At 37.9% G+C, this 16573-nt stretch overlaps 1 protein-coding gene across 2 annotated transcripts; it reads right to left on the bottom strand.

The window, feature by feature from the left end:
- Positions 1–731: 731 nt before the first annotated feature.
- YEATS4 (YEATS domain containing 4) lies at positions 732–15749 on the bottom strand. Of its 2 annotated transcripts, none has more exons than XM_070946954.1 (7): positions 15694–15749; positions 6001–6120; positions 5567–5633; positions 5378–5472; positions 4442–4534; positions 4095–4182; positions 732–1438 (listed from the first exon to the last, which is right to left on the bottom strand). In XM_070946954.1, the coding sequence occupies exons 1-7, from the start codon at positions 15712–15714 to the stop codon at positions 1269–1271; spliced, it is 654 nt and encodes a 217-aa protein (XP_070803055.1). In that variant the 5' UTR covers positions 15715–15749; the 3' UTR covers positions 732–1268. The 2 variants fall into 2 exon arrangements, with proteins under 2 accessions (XP_070803055.1, XP_070803054.1); XM_070946953.1 differs by lacking the exon at positions 15694–15749 and adding an exon at positions 15455–15654.
- Between the last annotated feature and the right edge of the window lie 824 nt (positions 15750–16573).

Here is a 16573-nt window from a genome sequence, read left to right as displayed (position 1 = left end):
CTTATTTAACATGACGAGGGAAAACAACCGAGATTTTAATTTTTTGCATATACACACACACACATATATATGTAAGTATGGTTTAAGTTTTCCTGGTTTTTATTATTTTTTAAACTTTCCTGTAAATTTGTAATGTTCAATTATTAGTGAACTGCAGCACTTTGTGAATGGACAACAGAGAAAATTCAACTTTGTAACAAGTTCACATTTTACATTACCATCAAAAGGAATTGTATAAAATTATATACTTTTTGGCAGTGGTTTGCTCTCCAAGCTTGTTTCAATTTAGTTTTTGAACATTTTGTTACCGGACTAGGTAACATCATCAGCAGGATTTTCTTGTCCCATTATCCTTAGCTTATAAACGTCTTGTGTGTCAGTTTAGTCAGTTGGTTATGTGAATGGTTGTTCATTTGGAGCTATATTTAAATTCTGAGAAGCTGATTGGTTCTCTTGTTGATTGGTTGTTTGAATGGTCTGGTTTCTTACGTAGTCATATGTTGGATCTAGATCAATATGTTGTTAATTGCTCCTTTGGTAGAATACCAGGCTTCAATAAATTCACGTGTGTGATGGGTGCTGGCATGGCCAATGATTTTTGTTCCTTCCCAATCGAACTGGTGTTACTATTACTGCTAGTTGATGTTCACAAACCTTTGTTTTCAATTGCCTTCCTGTTTATATAAAATTATATACTTTATCATATTTTAATATTAAAGAAAATATACAAGTTTTCACATATTACTTTTATTACTGGAACTCTAGAACAACAGACAACAGTTTCCAAATAGAGTCATGATCAGTTTTGTCCTCTGTAAGGGTAAACCTACCATTGATATTTCTTTGTACAGTTCTATCTCATTTCTGAGAAATCTGAAAACAAAATAATAGAAGACTTGGTTTAGCTGCCTATAGTACAGTTTTATTTTTCGTTAAGGTAGTGATGGTTTATGTAAATACGTAGAATTTTGACTACACACTTAGTAACAATATCATAGGAGGATTTCATATACTCCTCAAAACATCAGACTATGAACAAGTTATAAGCAATTGCAACTTAAAACCATGAAAATATTGCTTATTTTCTAAAAAAAAAAAAAAAAAAAAAACTTAGTGAAATGTCATAATACTGAATTTTTTCCTTTTGTCCACAAAAAAAAAAAATCTCTCCAGAATGCCTATATGCAGTTTTTCCCAGAAAAGGAAATGTGTTATTTCCATGATCAAAATAGGTTTCATGTGAAGTCTCTTAAAGTAGTAAATAGGTATTATATATCTTTAGTTTGGTCATCATCCTCAAGCTTCCTTATTTCATTTTTTAGACAGTTGATAGTTTCACGGCTTGCTTTTAATCTTTCTTTAAGTTCTGCAATCTCAAAGCTGGTCTTCTTCTTAGCAGCTTCCAACTTCTCTCGAGTTTTTACTTCTACACTGGCAACTGGAAGAAAAATATATGTGGTACATTGCTTAATTATTTTTTTCAATATTTCTTTCATTGTTTAGAAAGGCACAGCCTTTGTTATTTTGAGTCAAAAACATTCTGGACCAACCACCATGTGCTACTGTCGCTAGTACAATACAAACTATATTTTTAACATACAATGCCTTTAAGTTGTAGCTGCAATAAAAGTATCATTTTAGATCTCCAAAACAACTGGATTAGTTTATCTTGGATACAAAGTTGGCATCATCTACATAAATCAAAAGTTCTCCAACAATAGATTGGAAGCCCTGAGGGTCTTGCATTTTGCTAGACACATATGGCTTTTACCAAGCTGCTGGCACAAGGGCATTGTAGATTCCAGACCTTCGATGTGTTGTGCTCACAACACCACCTCATACCGTAGCCCAGGGGTGAAATCTAAAATTTCTTACTACCGGTTCTGTGGGCGTGACTTGGTGGGGGGTAATGTGACTGAGTGGGCGTGGCCAATTTTTTTTTTTTTTTTTAAAGCATTTTTTCTACAACTTCTTCGGCTAAGAGATTGTAAAAAAATGTTTTCAAAAGGCTCTGAGGAGCCAAGCTGAGTTCCCTGATCAGGGAACTCAGCTGGGATCGTCAGAGCATTTAAAAGAAAACAAGGGTTTTTTTCTTTAAATGCCTTTGACGAGCCCCGCGATCATCAGAGTCTTTTTTTTTTTTACTTTTAAAAGCATTTTTTCAGCCGAAGTTGTAGAAAAAATGCTTTTAAAAGTAAAAAAAAAAGCCTCTGATGATTGTGCGGTTCAGCTGGGCATGGGGGGGGGAGCGGGGATTTTTGCTACCGGTTCTCCGAACCACCTGCCTCCATCACTACCGGATCGGGCGAGCCGGTCCAAACTGGGAACATTTCACCCCTGCCGTAGCCCAAATGTGCCATCCAAAGTGACCTAGCCAGGATCAAAATTCTCTCCCCTTTCTCTCTTTCAAAGGCAGCTCTTTCTAGATTTCTGAAGGAAAAGGTTTCAGTAGTCTTGCAGCTTCTCTGGGAAAGATTGTGATCCTGGTCTCAGCTTAATTACAGTGCAAAATAAATTACTCAGTTTATTGATGCTACAAGCAACAGTCACTATTATTACTACACTAGTAGTTAATTATGAACCTCTAAAATAAGCTGTTTAATAGCCTGAAACCCTCTCTATATACAACAGCTGGAGAATGATAAATAAAAAGGGTTTCTAGTTCTTTAAAGAAACACTATAATACTGTAATTGAAACTTGGTTTCTCCTCTGTTTGAGTGAGCCATTTTTTTCTAAATGCTTACTTGAGCAGGAAGAAAAAAGACAAGGGCAGGCAGAAATAAAGGACATTTCACCATCTTCAGAATGGCCTATCAATAAGATGGAGGTCAATTTGAATGTTCATCAAGAGGCAGAATTCAATTGCTGGGTAAGGACCTGATACGAAGAGATTTCAAATTGAAAGCCTCAAATTGGTGGGCATTGTGGTTGGCTATCCTCACATTAATGTTATATAAATAGCTTTCCCATAATTAGCTGAATAGTGCAGGAATCCTCTTTTTAAAAAAGGAACAAAACAAATCTAGCCAACTATCGCCTCAGCCTAATGCTATAGATAAGAGACTTATTTGCTTGATCTGCAAGTTATATGAAGGAACCACCATGAAAGTTTAAATAGATCAGGTAGTGATATTATAGAAAAAAACTAAGCAGACTGGTGGGGTATGCCTTTTGGTTAATTTTGTATATCAATATACTTTGAAGAAATAGAAGATAAAAACTATTGATACTTTTGAACTTTGATGTTGGAGAGGACTCCTCGGAATACTAGATAGCCCTCGGAATACTAGATAGCCCCCTGCCCAAAAAAACCCCAAACCTATCATCAAACAAACAAACCAAAAGTTCTCATTAAAGCACAAATGACCAGATTCAAATTATCACACTTTGGACATTTTCACAAAGACCTAGTTCTCTGGAGAAGTTTATAATGCTGAGACAAGTAGAAATAGAAGTCAATGACTGGCAGCAAGATAGATAGACTTGGTGATGGATGCACCATTAGAAGACATGAGGGACCAGGATGGGGAGAAACCTTATTGATGAAAATCTATCTATGTGAAAATCTATCTAAGAGCAGACACCAACTTGATGGCACATACTTAATCATCTATCAACAATATTACCACACAAGTTTAATTCCCATAGACAGCAGCTCTCTATAATTTCATATGCAGATTAACACAATATTGCTTTCTATAACACAAATAGATGCACACACAGCTTCTACAAAGATGAATGATAAGTAGTAGAGTGCTCACAATTAATTATTGTAGGGGGTCATAACACCACAAAGTTTGAGGAGCATGACCTTAAATAGTGAAATTTTATAAAGACCATATAGGACTAAAATATGATGATTATGCAGAACTGAACTTTCCATACTTTCCATAATTACTTTTCTCTATCTGGACTAAAATATTATAGACTGAGAGAGTTTTTTAAGTAAAATATAATTTTTATGAAAGCCAAAGCTAAAGTGCAGATCTTGTTTAAGTCATACAATAATGATCGGAAAGAGGGTCTTTAAAATCAAGTTTTAGTTTATCTAAAATCAACACATATTACTGAACTCTTAGCATTCAGCACTTACATTCTGTTTCATGCTTATAAGCACCAAGTGTTAATTGACGAGATGTAGTTAGCAGTTGCTGCATCATAGCAGTAGGATCCTGAAAAATCTATTGGAGAAAAGTAATACATTTCTATTATTTGCTAGACTATGTAATGTTTCACAGTAAAATGGGCAATATATATAATCATGTAATTTGGTTACTAGAATATTCCAGTCTAATGGATCTTTCCTCCTGTATATCCAACATGCACCAAAAAATTTGGGGAACCACCCTCCGGAGCAGATTCAGACTATCCGTCTGAAAAGGAAAGGGAAAGAAGAGGAGACTATCATCCAAAAGTTAATGTAACTTTTTGTTATCTTACCATCTCATCATAAAATTCAGAAACAACAGTTTTCTTTCCCAAAATGGCATTTGTATCAGACTGAAACAGCTTCAGCAAATGATACAGAGTCACCTGTGCAATAGAGAAAACTGGTTACTACCCAAATATACAAATCAAACAGTAGAACAGAAATCGAATATTTTACATTTCAGCTTGCCATGATAACTGAAACTGAAAATTTGCTGTATATAGACAAGAATTAATAAATTTAAATGAATTAGTAATTACAGATTGTGATGGAATAGCACTATTTGCTGACATTTTCTTCAGAAGGCAAACCTTTTAACTTTCATTACTGACATTTATTTTCTGTAGAGACACAGAGAACCATTTTACGATTATGCTGCAAAATATTTGTTTCCTCATAATTTAGCACATAGAATTGTTGCATCATTCACAGAGACAAAGCAAAAAATGCCTAAAGTAATACATTTAAGTGATTCATACTGTAAATATAAGTAAACCTTCCCAATATTTTCCCAACTGTTATTTTAAACAGGATGCACTCTTGCATGTTGTTCTCAAAATTCCAGCCAAACTCCAGCTAAACTGAATCACATGTCAATCACAAATAATTTATTTATGATTATACCATGAGAAGAATTTTAGTCATTGACTGCTTTAGGAATTGGTGACAGATGTAATCCACTTTCACAGAATGTTTAAAAAGTCATGTTCAAACACATACAGCTATACCCAGTTAAGCTCTCTCTCATGCTAGTGCTTTTTCTCTAAACATGGCTTAACAATTCAGATGGATTTTCTTTAATCTTAGCACAAAATTCACAACTTTAACCTTTCCAACAAATACAAGCAATGTATACATGACCTACCACATTTTACTTAGCTGAAATAGAATGTGACTTCTTCAAGGTAATCAGATGTATAAAACTGAGCATTGGGAAAACTACTTACCGGTCTTTCATTAGGATCAATAAAAAATATCTTAATGATGATTTCAAATTCACCCCAACCTGTTTCAGTGATCTCATATGGTGGCTTAGTTACCACTAAAAAAAGGAGGAAAATACTAAATATTAGATAATCCAACTTTGAAAAATAATGAAACCATTCTACTTTCATCTAAGACTGTTTAAATCATACCTCTCAGTGGATTACCATAGCTTTCATGTAACTTGAACTGGATTTTCTTTACATAAGCAGACATATCCTAAAATTAAAAAGAGTCAATAAGAATTTACATATATAGTTATGTTTTATACTGTTTCAATGTTCCTTCTAGTCTCTTTGTCACACAGCATTCCATTTATTAATTCCAGTACTTTTTACAGATTTTAAGTTATTTTCCTCATGCAATATTTGTGGGTCCTCCAAATGGTAAGACATTCTGAACAAATCACCAAATACTAGGTATATTTATCAAGACGTGACTTATATTCCATATAAAATCACTTTAGTTTGGGGAGGGAAGTTCTATATATTTTATCTGACTGTGCAGAATAGCAATGTCCTAATTAAACATTTTAAATACTCAAAATTGAAAAAATTGCATTATTGTTGAAAATATTTTTGCTTACCTCATTTCTATAAGGCTTAACATAAACTGTCCACTGATGTGTATGGCCATCTTCTTCTCGTTTCTTGCCAAAATAGCGGGCAACATTACCATAAACAATGGGTTTTACAATAGTTACACCCTTGAAAGAAAAAAGCAAAATCATTTTACATTCTTACTTTGAAGCTTTAACACAGAAAGTAAAAGATTCTTTCTTAGATCAGTTTCTTTCTTCAGAACTCAGTAAAGGGAGCCAGTTTAGTCTAGTCATTAAGGCACAAGACTGGAAAGCAGAAGAGTATGAGTTCTAGTCCTGCCTTAGCCATGAAAGCCAACAGTCAGTTTAGGCCAGTCACTCTCAGCACAACTCACTTCACAGGATTGTTGTTGTGGGAGGAACAGGAGGAAGGCATGTTGGACATGTTTGCCACCTTGAATTATTTGTAAAAATAATAAAGATGAGATACAACTAAACAATCCCCTCATGGATTACTGCCTTGTCGTGGCGAAGGGGCTTGCATAGCTCAATGAAACTATGAACTATGCCGTGCAGGGCCACCCAAGACGGACAGGTCATAGCAGAGAGCTCTGACAAAACGTGATCCACTGGAGAAGGAAATGGCAACCCATTCCAGTATCTTTGCCATGAAAATCCCATGGACAGTACCAAAAGGAAAAAAGATATGATGCTGGAAGATGAGCCCCTTAGATCGGAAGGTGTCCAATATGCTACTGAGGAAGAGCAGAGGGCTAGTACTAGTAGCGCCAGAAAGAGTGATGCAACTGGGCCAAAGCTGAAAGGATGCTCAGCTGTGGCTGCATCTGGTGGTGAAAGGAAAGTCCAATGCTGTAAAGATCTATTCTCAATAGGAACCTGGAATGTAAAATCCATGAATCAAGGCAAGCTGGACGTGGTCAAACAAGAGATGACAAGACTGAACATCGACATCTTAGGAATCAGTGAACTAAAATGGACAGGAATGGGTGAATTTAATTCAGATGACCATCAGATATACTACTGCGGGCAAGAATCCATCAGAAGAAATGGAGTAGCCTTCATAATCAATAAAAGGGTAGGAAAAGCAATACTGGGATACAATCCCAAAAATAACAGAATGATCTCAGTTCGAATTCAAGGCAAACCATTCAATATCACAGTAATCCAAATCTATGCCCCAACCACTGGTGCTGAAGAGGATGAAATTGATCAGTTCTATGAAGCCCTACAGCACCTTATAGAATTAACACCAAAAAATGATGTCCTTATCATCATGGGGGATTGGAATGTTTAACAGGCAAGTTTGGCCTTTGGCCTACAAAATGAAGCAGGGCATAGGCTGATAGAATTTTGTTAAGAGAATATGATGGTCATAGCAAACACTCTTTTCCAACAACACAAGAGACGACTCTACACATGGACATCACCAGATGGTCAACACAGAAATCAGATTGACTATGTGCTCTGCAGCCAAAGATGGAGAACCGGTAGCAGCGGCGGGAGGCTCTGTCCACCCGCCCAGACATCATCACAGATACTCTGCGCATGTGCAGAGGTGGTGTGCGTGGTCACATTTGCGAACCGGTAGCGAAGGTAAGTGAATACCACTACTGCTCTATAAAGTCAGTAAAAACAAGACCAGGAGCTGACTGTGGCTCAGATCATGAGCTTCTCGTTACAAAATTTAGGCTTAAATTGAAGAAAGTAGGGAAAAGCACTAGGCCACTCAGTTATGAACTAAATCATATCCCTGATTAATATACAGTAGAGGTGACAAATAGATTTAAGGTATTAAATCTATTTATGATAGACAGAGTGCCTGAAGAACTATGGATGGAGGTTTGCAACACTGTACAAGAGGTAGCAACTAAAACCATCCAAAAGAGAAAGAAATGCAAGAAAGCAAAATGGCTGTCTGAGGAAGCTTTGCAAATAGCTGAGGAAAGAAGGGACATGAAAGGCAAGGGAGAAAGAGAAAGATAAACCCAATTGAATGTCGAATTCCAGAGAATAGCTAGAAAAGAATGCATTCTTAAATGAACAGTGCAAAGAATAGAAGAAAACAATAGAATAGGGAGGACCAGAGATCTCTTCAAGAAAATTGGAGCTTTGAAGGGAATGTTTCATGCAAAGATGGGCATGATAAAGGACCAAAATGGCAGGGACCTAATAGAGGCAGAAGAGATTAAGAAGAGGTGGTAAAATTACACAGAAGAACTATACAAGGATGTCCCTGATAACCATGATGGGGTGGTCACTGATCTCGAGTCAGACATCCTAGAACATGAAGTCAAATGGGCCTTAGGAAATCTGAGCAACAAAAAAGCTAGTGGAGGTGACAATATTTCAGCTGAGCTATTCAAAATCTTAAAAGACGATGCAGAAAAAGTGCTACAATCAATTTGCCAGCAAATTTGGAAAACTCAACAGTGGCCACAGGATTGGAAAAGGTCAATTTGCATTCCATAAACTATCGCACCATTGCACTCACAGGTTGCACTCACAGGCACAACACAGGTTATGTAGACAGTAAACACAGGGTCAATCAAAATGGACTCAAATGTCTATACACCAATGCACAGAGTATGAGGAATAAACAGGGTGAATTAGAAATTTAAGTAAATGAGGGCAGATGTGATATTGTTGCCATTATGGAAACTTGGTGGGATGAAACCCACAAATGGAACATGCAGCTAGAGGGATATAATTATTTAAAAGAAATAGACCAAATAAAAGAGGAGGTAGAGTTGCACTATATATATATAAGAAATAACTACATCCCTACAGAAATAGAGCACAACAATGATGAAAATTATTTTGAATGCATTTGGGTCAATGTTAAAGGGGGGGGGGAATGACATTGTCATAGGTCTATACTATAGGCCACCCAACCAAACAGAGGAAGTAGATGAACTTTTTGCTAGTCACTTAACTAAGGTATGTAGGAAGCACATCACAATAGTAATGTGGGAATTTTACTACCCTGACATCAACTGGGAGACAAACACTGCACCAAGTGGAAAATCCAACAGATTCCTAACAAACTTAGCAGATAATTTTGTTTCCCAAAACGTACAGAAGGGAACAAGGTGATCAGCCATATTGGATTTAATTCTCACTAACAGAGATGAAATGATAGAAGGTGTTGAAGCTACAGGAACCTTGGGACAAGTGATCATGCAATATTGGAATTCAACATTATGCAAACACAAGTAGTAGAACAAAGTCAAATTAGAGTCTTGGACTTTAAGAGAGCTAATTTCAATAAACTTAGAGAGAGCTTGGAAAGGATACCATGGATGAGAATCCTCAAGGGGAAAACAACTCAACAAGCTTGGGAAATTTTGAAAAGTGAGATTATAAAAGCCCAGTCTAGCACAATACCAATGAAGAAGAAAAATAATAGCTCTCAAAAGAAACCAGCATGGCTGCATAAAGAACTCTCAGACAAATTGAAAGACAAAAACGACAAGTATAAAAAGTGCAAAAGAGGGGCAAATAACTAAGGCAGAATATCAGCAAATAGCCCAAGCCTGTAAAGATGAAGTGAGGAAAGCTAAGGCTCACAATGAACAAAGTAAAAAATAACAAAAAAGCTTCTTCCAACATGTTAAAAACAAGAAAAAAGTCAAGGAAACAATTGGTCCATTGCTGGGAGAAAGTGGCAAGAAGGTGATAAGCAATAGGGAGAAAGCAGAACTACTTAACTCGCTTTTTGCATCTGTCTTTACACAAAGGGAAAAAACAGTCCAACCTATCAAAAACAGCACCACAAAAAAGAGATTAGGAACCCAAGTTAAAATAGGGAAGAAAAGTAAACACCTGTCTACCCTAGACAGGTTCAAATCACCAGGACGGGATGGATTACACCCCAAGGTTCTGAAGGAACTGGCAGATGAGATCTCAGAACCACTGAACTATATTTTTCAAAGATCCTGGAGCACGGGGGAACTGCCAGAGGACTGGAAAAGAGCTGATGTAGTTCCCATCTTCATAAAAGGAAAAAAAAAGAAATCCAGGAAACTGCAGACCTATCAGCCTGACGTCAATACCAGGGAAGATTCTGGAAAAGATAATCAAGCAACGAATCAGCAAACACCTAGAAGCAAACAAAGTAATAACCAAAAGCCAATATCGGTTCGTCAAAAACAGATCATGCCAGATTAATCTTATAGCATTCTTTGACAAAGGGACAAAATGCGGGTTAGACAGCATCATCACCAGATGGATTCGTAATCACACTCAACGTGTAGTCCTCAATGGAACTGCATCTACATGGAGGGAAGTATGCAGTGGAGTACCCCAACGCTCTGTTTCAGGCCCAGTACTCTTCAACATTTTCATCAATGACTTGGACGAGGGGATACATGGGGAACTCATCGAATTTGCAGATGACACCAAGCTGGCAGGAATAGCCAACACTCCAGAAGATAAGCTCAAGATACAGAAGGATCTTGACAGACTTGAACATTGGGCGCTATCTAACAAAATGAAATTCAATGGTGAAAAAAGTAAGGTTCTACATTTAGGCAAGAAAAACAAAATGCATAGGAACAGTATACGTGGTACCTTGTACAATAGTAGTAACTGTGAGAAGGATCTTGGATAACCTAATGGATAACCATTTAGATATGAGCCAGCAGTGTGCAGCAGCTGCCAAAATAGCCAACACAGTTCTGGGCTGCATAAACAGACGGATAGAATCAAGGTCAAGTGAAGTGTTAATACCACTGCTTTGGTAAGGTCACAATTGGAATACTGCATTCAGTTTTGGTCACCATGATATGTAAAAAAGATGTTGAGACTTTAGACAGAGTGCAGAGAAGAGCAACAAAGATGATTAGGGGACTGGAGGCTAAAACATATGAAGAACGGTTGCAGGAACTGGGTATGTCTAGTTTAATGAAAAGAAGGACTAGAGGAGACATGATACCAGTGTTCCAATATCTCAGAAGTTGCCACAAAGAAGAGGAAGTCAAACTATTCTCCAAAGCACCAGAGGGTAGAACAAGAAGCAATGGGTGGAAACTAATCAAGGAGAGAAGCAACTTAGAACTAAGGAGAAATTTCCTGACAGTTAGAACAATTAATCAGTGGAACAACTTGCCTGCAGAAGTGTGAATGCTCCAACACTGGAAATTTTTAAGATGATATTGGATAACCATTTATCTGAAGTGGTGTAGGGTTTCCTGCCTAAGCAGGGAGCTGGACTAGAAGACCTCCAAGGTCCCTTCCAATTCTGTTATTCTATTCTATTCTGTTCTGTTCTGTTCTGTTCTGTTCTGTTCTGTTCTATTCTAATTTCACATGCTAGTAAAGTTATGCTTAAAATCCTACAAGCTAGGCTCCAGCAGTATGTGGATCGAGAACTACCAGAAGTACAGACAGGATTTCAAAGAGACAGAGGAACTAGAGATCAAATTGCCAACATATGCTGGATCATGGAGAAAGCTAGAGAGTTCCAGAAAAACATCTACTTCTGCTTCAGTGACTATGCTAAGGCCTTTGATTGTGTGGATCACAACAAATTGTGGCAAGTTCTTGAAGAGATGGGAGTAGCAGACCATCTGATTCATCTCTTGAAAAACCTATATGCGGGTCAAGAAGCAACAGTGAGAACTGGACACGGAACCACTGATTGGTTCAAAATTGGAAAAGGAGTCCAGCAAAGCTGTATACTGTTGCCCTGCCTATTTAACTTATATGTAGAGCACATCATGAGAAAGATGGGGCTAGATGAGTCAAAAGTTGGAATTAAGATTTCTGGGAGAAATATCAACAACCTCAGATATGCAGATGATACCACTCTAATGGCAGAAAGTGAAGAGGAACTAAAGAGCCTCTTGATGCGGGTGAAAGAGGAGAGTGCAAAAGTTGGCTTGAAACTCAACATTAAGAAAACTGAGATCATGGCATCCAGCCCTCTCAATTCCTGGCAAACAGATGGGGAAGAAATGGAGGTAGTGACAGATTTTATTTTCCTGGGCTCCAAGATCACCGCAGATGGGGACTGCAGCCAAGAAATTAAAAGATGCTTGCTCCTGGGGAGGAAAGCTATGGCAAATCTAGACAGCATAATAAAAACAGAGATATCACGCTGCCAACAAAAGTGCATATAGTCAAGGCTATGGTTTTCCCAGTTGCAATGTATGGCTGTGAAAGTTGGACCATAAGAAAGGCTAAGAGCCAAAAAATTGAGGCCTTTGAACTATGGTGCTGGAGAAGACTCCTGTGAGTCCCTTGGATTGCAAGGCGATCAAACCGGTGAGCACTAGAGGAGATCAACCCTGACTGCTCTTTAGAAGGCCAGATCCTGAAGATGAAACTCAAACATTTTGGCCACCTAATGAGAAGAAAGGACTCACTGGAGAAGAGCCTAATGCTGGGAACGATTGAGGGCAAACGAAGAAGGGGATGGCAGAGAACGAGGTGGCTGGATGGAGTCACTGAAGCAATCGGCGTGAGCTTAAATGGACTCTGGGGGATGGTAGAAGACAGAAAGGCCTGGGGGAGTGTTGTCCATGGAGTCGCGATGGGTCGGACACGACTTTCCAAATAACAACTAAAAAGTAAAAACATGTGAGAATTTCAACCTGTAAGATAATGTAATTTACAAGTCACACTGTATTTTTAATTACAAAAACTTTAGAAATTATTTATTTTTTTCCTACCACACACACTCCTGGACTGACCGGCCATATTGTCACCCATTCCTTTCTCACCTCTCATCTGAATCACTACAATGTGCACCAGATGGTTCTGTCCTTGAAGACCACTCAGAAATTACAGTTACTCCAGAATGGTGCCATGAGTAATTAGAGGACCACTCCTAATACCCATGTGACACTGCTGCTTTTCTAGCTGATTGCCAGAAAGTTTCCAGCAGCAATTTAAGGTGCTGGTTTTGTCCTACTAAGCCTTTCATGTCAAAGTGCACAGAGATTTTGAAACTGCCTGTCTTTAATTAATACTGCCCAACTGATAGGATCTGAAAGGGTAAACACAGCTTTAGGTTTTGTCACTCAAAGTGCCATTTGGTGGATAATATACATAATCTGTTGCTATATCTGACCTTTGGAACCAAATTCTCCCTGAAAACTGGATTGCCCCAATTCTGCCTGTTTTGAAAGGCTTTAAAAACTTGGTTCTTTCCACAGACATTGGGTAAACAAGATTTGTGCCAATTTTGACTCATTTTTGTTTTGAAATGACTGAAGTTGTGTCCAGCACAATATGTTTTAATATACTTTAATTCTGAAGGACTATTATGTTATGTTTACACAATATTGGAATATGGTGATTGAGAGGCTACATAAATAGATTTGATAAATAAAATTGAAGAAATTCAATGTTGTTTATGTAAATGCTGGATCTAACCTCAAGTCATACTTAGATCCACTAAAATAAATGAAATCAGGACGGTTATGAGATATCAGCACCACTAATTTTGATGGAACTATACTAAGTAATATATTTGCTATGAGCATTTAATTCACTTTAATATTCAGCTCTATACAATTTTCAATTTTTTAAAAAAAATTTGATTTATATGCCGCCCTTCTCCGGAGACTCAGGGCAGCTTACAGTGCCTTAAGCAATAGCCTTCATACTTTTGTATATTTATACAAAGTCAGCTTATTGCCCCCACAAACTGGGTCCTCATTTTACCTACCTTAGAAAGGATGGAAGGCTGAGTCAACCTTGAGCCTGGTGAGATTCGAACTTACAGTAATTACGGACAGCTGGTGTTAATCACAATGCTTTTTAGTCTGCTGAGCCACCAGGCCCATTTGCTTACCAACATTGGAAAACAGTATCAATTTTATTATGTCTCATTGTGTCTCTTTAGTAATGCCTGATTGGGAAATGATTGATATCCTATATGGAACTTTACAGGTAGTCCTCTAAACAGTTTGTTTAGTGACCAAAGTTACAATGGCACTGAAAAAAGTGACTTATGACCATTTTTCACAGTTATGACCTGTGCAGCAACCCTATGATCATGTGATCAAAATCCATATTTATGACGGTTGCAGTGTCCCAAGGTCATGTGATCACCTTTTGTGACCTTCTGACAAGCAAAGTCAACAGGGAAACCAGATTCACTTAACAACTAGGTTACTAACTAATCAACTACAGTGATTCATTTAACAACTGTGACAAGAAAGGTTGTAAAACAGGGGAAAGCTCACTTAACAAATGTCTCACTTAACAAAATAAATTTTGGACTCAATTGTGGTCATACTTTGAGGACTATCTGTACTGAATTTCCTGAAGGCAGAAAGTTAGAATGTAAATATAAAAGTAGTGTTGAAAAGTTTAAACCTAAGAAACTAGAATACATGGTTGTGTAACCCAATTGAAATTTATCAGCACTTACTCCCAATACTTATAATTATATAAGGTTACAAACTTACTTGATACAAATCTTCTGAATTATAAAAATTGGAGACCAACTATTTAAAAAAATTATGCAGGTTGTCCTCAACTTACAACAGTTCATTTAGTGACCATTTGAAGTTACAACGGCACTGAAAAAGTGACTTGTGACCATTTTTCACACTTATGACCACTGCAGCATCCCTATGGTCACCTGAACCAAATGCAGATGCTTGGCAAGCAACTCATATTTATGACAGCTGTAATGTCCCCGGGTCATGTGATCCCCTTTTGTGACCTTCTGACAAGCAAAGTCAATGGGGAAGCCAGATTCACTTCACAACCCTGGTACTAATTGTGGTCAAAAGTCGAGGTCAACCTGTACATAAATCCGGAGACCAGCATCATTTTGAAAAATACCTTATAAATTATTTGAATGTCATTTGTTTGTATTACAGCAAACTACACCTTCACCATACAAAACCAGGAAATATTTAATAGAGAATTGCTTTTAACCACAAGTAGGTGTATATGGGTTTTTAACACTAGCAACTACTTAAAAATTTGCAGTAGCTTCAGCATCCCCTTTCTTACACCTACCGTATTAACTCTTAAGAAGTCATAATCTAATGAAGGATATACATAAAATCTGAAGTAATGAAATATATAACCATATAAGCGATTAGTTAATTCAGCAACGCCGATGGAGAGCAAGGAAGAGATTAAATTTAGGGAGAGTTAAATTTATACTTAAAACTAGGAAAGGTAAGTGAAGCACAAACAGCTTTCCAAGGAAAGAATTACAATGACTTAATCTTCGGAAACTTGTATGAAAATGAATTCGTCAAGTCTCTTAAGCTCCAGAAGACCCTTCGGTGTTAGTTACAGCAGCAACAACCAAGACGGTTCCCTCCTTCGAAACCATTTACTCCGCAAGCCTCTTAAATCACTCGGTACACTTGAAGCTGTGCAACGAACCGCCCCAAGGGACCAAACGCATGTCAAACCCTGCGATCGCCTTGGGATCCAACACTGCCCTCAGGAGGAAGAGAAGCCGTTTGCAAATGGACCAAAAGCCCCCTCCCAGCGGCCCTCGCACCTTCACTCTCCCACCAGAGTCAGGCCCGAACTCAGCCATTCTTTTGAACATATTGCACCGGAAGGGAAGGCTCCTCGCGCCGCTCTAGCGCAGCCAGGGCAAGGCCGGCCTCATCTGCCCGCCCATCGGCCGCGAGACTAGGGAAACCTTCCCTTCTCTCCGCAACCCGGCGTCCCCGCGCTGAGAGAAGACCGCGACCCTCATACAATAGCTTCCGGGTGAGAACAACGTAAACGCACATCTTGCGGCCGCCTTCCCATTCCCTGCAGAAAGCAGCGGCTTGGTTAGGTCACGTGATCTGCCGCCGCTTTAGTTTGGCGAACCGGAGATAAACGTGAAAGGCTAGAAAAAGAAAACAAAAACTCCCTTCCTGGTGTGTGGCGGTCTTGCTGGCTGTAGTCAAGTGGTACATTTTGGAACCCAAATGTAAGATTATAAATTCAATTCTGAGTTACTGGCAGCTGTTGAGATGCTCCTCGGAAGTTTCTGTAATCCATGTTAGCATCCTATGAGAAACGCCTATTTGAATTCCGTGTTTCATAATACGTCTATATACCAAGCTTTCTCAAAAAGTTATCTACACTTACACTAAAGCACTTGCAATACTGTTGTTGTAACCTAATAAATTTTATATATGAAAACCATCAATTGAATATATGTAACATATCCCTCTTAGGCTCTGAGTTAATATACTTCCTATTAAATGCATTTAATGTATTTTATTCCCTATGCTTTTTATAAAGCTAGAATTGAAAGGAGACATCAAAGAACTAGTTTAGTGGTTAAGGAAGGCATCAATCTAGAAACTGGGAAACCATAAATTCTAGCTCTTCCAGCTGGGTTATTTGGGTTAGTAGTCATTCTTTCAGCCATAAGACTGAGTTCATACACTCTATTGTTGGAGTGGACATCACAAATCTATTTTTCTCCCAAGAATGTTGCACTAGTGCTCTTATAGCACTATGCTAGTTTCAAATGAAAAATTGATATTCAACAAATAGAAAACATTAACTTTAGGACTGTTATAAGGAATTCTTAGTGATATCTTAATGGTAAACCTATTGAACCCACCCCCCTTCCAAAATAACCCCCTCTTTACTTTAAAATACAAGTTTATTT

The sequence above is a fragment of the Pituophis catenifer genome, unplaced genomic scaffold, assembly GCF_029215685.1.
Source record: "Pituophis catenifer annectens isolate HBS135680 unplaced genomic scaffold, rPitCat1.0.hap2 SCAF_7, whole genome shotgun sequence".
Lineage (NCBI taxonomy): Eukaryota > Metazoa > Chordata > Lepidosauria > Squamata > Colubridae > Pituophis > Pituophis catenifer.
This window is presented reverse-complemented; position numbering and strand designations above follow the sequence as displayed.

What these genes read in the sequence shown, in the direction of transcription:
- YEATS4 (XM_070946953.1), bottom strand. Translation starts at nt 15,505, where the DNA reads ATGTTCAAAAGAATGGCTGAGTTCGGGCCTGACTCTGGTGGGAGAGTG. An exon ending in ACTCTGGTGGGAGAGTGAAG is followed by an intron (nt 6,121 to 15,454) that starts GTGCGAGGGCCG and finishes TTTTCTTTCAAG; the next exon opens with GGTGTAACTATTGTAAAACC. An exon ending in TTATAAGCATGAAACAGAAT is followed by an intron (nt 1,439 to 4,094) that starts GTAAGTGCTGAA and finishes TTTTTCTTCCAG; the next exon opens with TTGCCAGTGTAGAAGTAAAA.